The sequence below is a fragment of the Delphinus delphis genome, chromosome 15 (assembly GCF_949987515.2).
Source record: "Delphinus delphis chromosome 15, mDelDel1.2, whole genome shotgun sequence".
Taxonomy (NCBI): Eukaryota; Metazoa; Chordata; class Mammalia; order Artiodactyla; family Delphinidae; genus Delphinus; species Delphinus delphis.
Window position 1 is genome coordinate 130,702 of NC_082697.1, and position 6,000 is coordinate 136,701.

Consider the following 6,000-nt stretch of genomic DNA (forward strand, 5'->3'; position numbering starts at 1 on the left):
GGGCTCCAATATATCTGTTTACTCTCTGAGGTGAAATAAATTTACAGTATAGCATCAGAAAGATGGATCTGCTGACGGGGAGCGAGAGGTGTCCAGGCCGGCAGAGCCCCTGTCTCCCGCCCCAAGCCTCAGCCCACAGAAGGTGCTCGCGCTTGCCCACACTGATTCATAATTAATATGCAGCACGATTTGGGTTTTTTTTATGCAAAACACACAAAAGGGCAGGGAGCGTCACAATCACCAGGCTCACCCCCCTCTGCTTTCTCCACCAGTGGTTCAGTCCAATAATTCCTAATAGCAGCGACCGGAATGACAGATGCCCTGGGTTAGCACGGCTGCAGCGAAAGTACTTTACAATATTTATCGGTGGTTAGGAATATGACCTACCATCATAAAGCACGAGCTGCAGAATTTATTACTCAGATGAGCCAGGAGGGTTACACATTGGCTCATCTGCATATTCAAGTACCAGTGACTTAAATGGATACGGATATATTGTTCCAGTGCATAAAAGGTTCCTACGGCCACAGACCAAAACATAGTCACATACACAAAGAGTAGATCAGGAAAAGGTACTTTGCTTTTATCACACATTCCCTTTTTGTTTCAAGTCTAAAAATAATAAAACCCTCTCACAGAGAGCTTGAGCACTCCCGAAGCCACAAGTATCCTACGCCCTGAAACCACTAAGTTTATCCCAGCCAGAGGGAAGCACAACCACTCAAGTTCTATCTTTTTCAGTCTTTTTCAAACTGCCTGCGAGGAGCTGGCCAATGAAAATCGGGAGAGAAAAAATTCATAACACACACAATGGAAGTGCCCACCCGCTCTTCAAGCAACCCAACCGTCTGCTTTTTTAGGTACTGGGTTTGTGATTTTTTTTTTCCACATTCGAGGATAAATGTAGGACTTTCCTCAGTTAAGAGTACCCAGGAGCCAGGGTATTCCTGCTTGCTACCCAGATTCCCTTTCCCTACAGATAAAGCTGGCAAACTATTGTCCTTTATCATAATCAGGTTGTCAGAAACTGTACTGTGAAACACGACACAAGCTGAATTGCAGACACCCGCACAGAAGGGACTGTCACAGGCCAGCACGAGGGCCAGCGAGACCCGTGGCCCAGAAGTTCGGTGCAGAGATTGTGACACAGTAAATATCAGATCGTGGTAAGTTACGCAGGAACACACCGCCCCTACGCTAATTAGCACTGAAGCGCTCAGGCCCCCAAAAGCATGAATGAGACAGAACTGAAACATTTAGCTTTCTCTAAGAGAACATTATTGAAGGTCAGCTAAAACCCTTCCACAAGCAATTATTCTCGACTTGCAGAGCTGCTTCCACATCACATGTAACCCAACAAGCTTCATCCGAAAAGCAAGTATGTTCAGTTCTTAAACACACACATCCTTCTCAACAAATAAAATGTACTCAGAGGGATCTTTTAGTGTGAGCAAAAGGAAATAAAGGCAAAAGCCCTCACTGGTCAAACTGAGGATGAAATATTAATCAGCCAAACGAGAACAGCTTGAGGCCCCTGCCATGACAGCTGAACATTGTTTTTATTCTTTTCTAAGCTCACATCCATTAGCATAGAAGGACACGTTCAGTTAAGAGCTCTTCTGAAAAGCCATATTCTGTCTCCTCTGGACACGCTGGGAGTGCTGGGATGTTTTACATCCCAAACCTTTGGCATTCAGAAATTCTATTAAACTCTTATCGGCAGGCTGCAGGCTCAGACAGCCCTGCACGCCGTTGTTCCAGGATGGAGATGGAATCAAGGGAGGGCTGGCGCTGAATCAGCCAATTCCCCAACAATACCCAGTGTTTCATGAAAGCATTTAATTCACATACAGAACAGTCAAACTCAGGAAGCAAGAGCAAGCAGAGGCAACAGCAAGAAGAGATCAGGATGTGCAACAAAAGGACCTGGCATGACATAGCTGTTTTTGCAGGCAACAAATTACATTTGCTCACACCCTCAGGTGCCTGCAGCTCTCGCACCCCCCCGCTGGATAAACAGGCTTCCCGAGGCGTGCAGCCCGGCGGTCCGGAGTGGGGCCTCTGGACTCCACGTGAGGCTGCTCAGGGAGCATTCGAACGGGCTCAGCAACTTCAAACTGGTGCCTGTTCCCAGAACCTGGGGAGAAGCAGCCCTGGGAGCCCCACGCCAAGGAGGCCATAGCTGCAAGAGCCGGTTCAGACGTGTAAAGGTTCAAAATCTCGTCCCACTCCATCGAGAGAACAAGGAGAAGTTACAGGAAGGGAGCAGGGGAGGGCCTTAGCCGGCAAGTTTTGAGGTTTGGTGGCTTCCTTCAGCTTAAGTGTGGGACCCAGACGAGCCTGGCTCTGATCAGCACGTTGGACAGCGCTCCCTCGCCCGAGGCCCCTTTGTTCCCTGGCACAGCCGGGACCTGCACTCCGTGATCGCTGAGCCCCGGCAGAAGAGGCGATTCCAAACCAAGGCTCCCAGCCTTGCTTGTAAGTGACAGCAGCAAGGTGTCACTAAAAACCTTCTTTCTCACACGGGGGAAACTGTCAGGATTATTTTAAATCATAAAATATTTTCTTTTCCATAACTAAGCAAGGAGCACGTTGCTCCTCTAAGCTTTATTTCATAAAAGATCTGTGGGGAGGACGCTTGTGACTCTTAAGTTTGGAAGATCCACAGGGAAACACCCTCTGCCTGATGGGAGGGTCCTCAAACGCCACGCGGGAGAAAATGGGGAGATGTGCAACACCAAACTTGCAGCACTCGCTTAGGAAGTGTTTTGTGGGAGCTGGGCAGGCAGGCTCAGGATCGCTTAGCTGGTAAGGTCGTTTCAAATAAAGTGTAATTACTTGTGCAAATCTGCACACAGACATTCCAAGTGTCAGTTCGTTTGTTTCATAAAAACTCTTTCAAGTAATTTTGGTCTAAACTTTCTGCATCTGTAATTGGCACCGCCTTCTCCGGTGACCAGCTGGGGGTGAGGGTTTTCTTCTTTCCCTCTGAAAGCTTCCCTGCAGATGGGCGCCCGCCTTAAAGCTGCAGACGACAATTAGGGCCGTTGTGTGTGGAGCCGCAATGGTCAGCATTAATATTGTATACGAACAGCTGAGGGCGAGGGGGGGCCCTGCCCCAGGCAGGCTCTGGCAGATGGAGCAAACAAAACCGAGGGCCACTCTCTCCAGCACCCTGGGCTGACTCACACACGCTCACACACACTCACACGCACACTCTGGCTGTATTGTGAGACTGTTTCGCGCTGAGACATCAAACACGCCAACCCTTTGACGCTGTGTACACACTCACACACGCAATCACACATCTGACTGGGAGAGTACTGCACTGTGTTAAAGTCTCTCACACGCAGAGTAACCGCCTGTGAGGGAAACACAAGCAGCAGCTGTCCCAGCAAAGCGTTTTACTACAGCGAGTCCTGGGTGGACACGCCAGTCACACACACCCCACCCGCGGCCCCCACCTGCCAGAGACAGGGTAGGCGGCACGGGGCCCTGCAGGCCCCGCCATCAGTGTCCACGGGCCCTGGCCTTGCTCAGGAGGGAGCATGTGTCTGTCGCCTCCTCGGCTGCCCAGAAAAGAGCACTGAGAGCTGATGGGGACACACATCTAATTAGTCCCTTTGGCGTCTTGGCAGAAACCTGTGAACAAGGCGGGGGCGGGGGGGGTGCCGGGGGGGGGTGCCGGGGGGTGCTCAGTGTGGGGAGGGGGGAGGTACGCACCCAGGAAGGTCCCGCAGAGCATCATCCTGGCTGGGCAGACACACCTCCACTCCGAAGCTGGTACACACGGTCACTTCATGCTGCAAAAAGTTGTGACACAAACTTCTGTGTCCCAGGGCCCTGGAGAGCTCCCTTCTCATGCAGCCAATCAGGGCCAGGGAGCAGATAATCACAAATCGATGCCCTGCCAATGAGGTTCCCTGCCCCACACAAAAGGGCCCCGGGCCCCAGACAATGAGCCCCGCCTGCAGGTGGAGGGAGCAAAGACACAGCCCCTCACACTGAGGGACCAGCAAGTGAGGGGTGGGAGGGGCCCTTCCCGAAGATGCCCCTCCTCCCGCTTGCCCCTCCCCTTCTTCCTCCTACTTTTCCCCTTCCCTCCCCCTCCCCTCCCCTCCTCCTCCCCTCCCCCTCTCCTCCCCTCCCCTCCCCCTCCCTCCCTCCCCTCCCCCTCCCTCCCTCCCCTCCCCTCCCCGCCCCCTCTCCTCCCCGCCCCCTCCCTTTCCTCCCACTTCCCTGTCTCCCCACTTAACCCCAGACCAAGTTAGGCCAGAAACCTAGTCAAAGACCAGTCACGATAAGTGGGATGGGATCAGGTCTGGATAGCCTGGACCTGCCTGCAACACAAACACTGACTACCAAGGGGGCAGGCCCTTGTGGCCCCCGGAACGATGGACTCCCCACCACCCAGGTGTGAAGCTTGGGGTGAGGGGGGGAGGTGAAGAGAGGACCAACTCCCTCAGGGATGCGGGGTTCGGAGGGGGACCCACAGGGGCAGGGGAGGGGCACGTGTCGGTGTGGGATGTATTAGGCCTTTCTGGGGTGACCCCTCCTGCCCTACCCCCTGTCAGTGAACCTTTGCCGCACACCAGGGCCTCTGGAGCAATAAGGTCGGCCATCCCCAGACCCGGCTGAACCCTCCCAGCTCCTCCCTGATGCCGGGAGGAAGCTCCCACTCACCCCGAGGCAACTCAGGTGTCACCTTCCTCGAGGTCTCCATCGCACCCTCAGCTCGGGTACTCCCCTGCCTCTGTGCAGGTGTCCATCGCACCCTCAGCTCGGGTACTCCCCTGCCTCTGTGCAGGTCCCCATCGCACCCTCAGCTCGGGTACTCCCCTGCCTCTGTGCAGGTGTCTGCCCCTGACAGGTGAGGCCCATGCAGCCTGCGGCAGCTACAGCCCGTGGCGAGAGCCCCACACTCACTGTTTCTACGGGAGACCTGCGAGGTGGGGCTGGGTGAGCTCTTAGACCTTGAAAGGGCCTGAGGACGACCCCTGGGAGGTGGGAAGGGTCAGATGAGACCCGAGGGCCCCCTCCGACGTTCCTCTAGAGCAGAAGTCCTCAGATCTGGCCCCTGGGGGGGTGGGATGGTCCCATCCTCACAGACTCGCCCCTTAAATAAAGCGTGAGGGTGGTGAGGACAGCACTCGGGCCAGCGTGAGTCTGAGTCGCGGCAGCCCAGGCTGCTTTGCAAGCTAGAGGGACGGGTGCTGGGGGGGCGGGCTTCACCGTCCTGGAGCCGGCAGGAGGGAAGTGTGGACAGAACCCGGGCCATCCCGTCCCCTCACAGCCCCTCACTGCCAGCAGTTGGCTGTATCCACGCCTGTTCTGAGGCCTCCAGTGAGGGCAGCTGGGCGGGAAACGGGCAAGCGGGTGGTCCCAGGGGGAAGCTGCCCAGGTTAGGATACAGACAGGGGGAAGGGCCGGCTGCTGAGGGTCTGTGGGGGCCAATCAAGGGACACATGGGACTCCAGGGTTTGGCCTGAGCCATCGGAGGGGCAACGAAAGGGGCTGACGGGGGAGAGCAGGTCTGTGGAGATTGACAGCCCTGTTGACCCCAGGACATGGGTTCCAGTCGGAGGCTCAGGGGCAAGATGAGGCTAGAAATAAAGGTGAGCCACCTGGTTACAGGGCAGCAAGGTGGGGGGCAAATGTGCTGAGAGGCTGGTGAGGGAACGGGGAGAGAGGGGAGGGCAGGGGCAGATGGGGGGCAGACCGGGGGCAGATCGGGGGCAGCTGTGGGGTGGATCAGGGGCAGATGGGGGGCAGACCGGGGGCAGATCGGGACAGATCGGGGGCAGTTGTGGGGTGGATCGGGGCAGATGGGGGGGTACAGGGACAGATGGGGGGAATTGGGGGCAGATAGGGGAACAGTGGCTGATGGGGAACAGGGGTAAACGGGGAAGGGACGCTGAAGCTGGGCAGGAGGTCCCTTCCATGTCTGTCACGGTCCCTCATCTGAAGGGACAGATATGCCTACCTCCATCGCATGAGCCA

General features: G+C 55.7%; 1 protein-coding gene across 1 annotated transcript in view; it reads right to left on the reverse strand.

The window, feature by feature from the left end:
• MYT1 (myelin transcription factor 1) overlaps positions 1 to 3,806 on the reverse strand; it is a 65,355-nt gene extending 61,549 nt beyond the window's left edge. The window contains exon 1 of the mRNA XM_060032608.1: positions 3,724 to 3,806. Coding sequence (XP_059888591.1) covers positions 3,724 to 3,748 — 25 coding nt within the window. The 5' untranslated portion in view covers positions 3,749 to 3,806. The remainder of the gene's footprint in view (positions 1 to 3,723) is intronic.
• Positions 3,807 to 6,000: the final 2,194 nt, after the last annotated feature.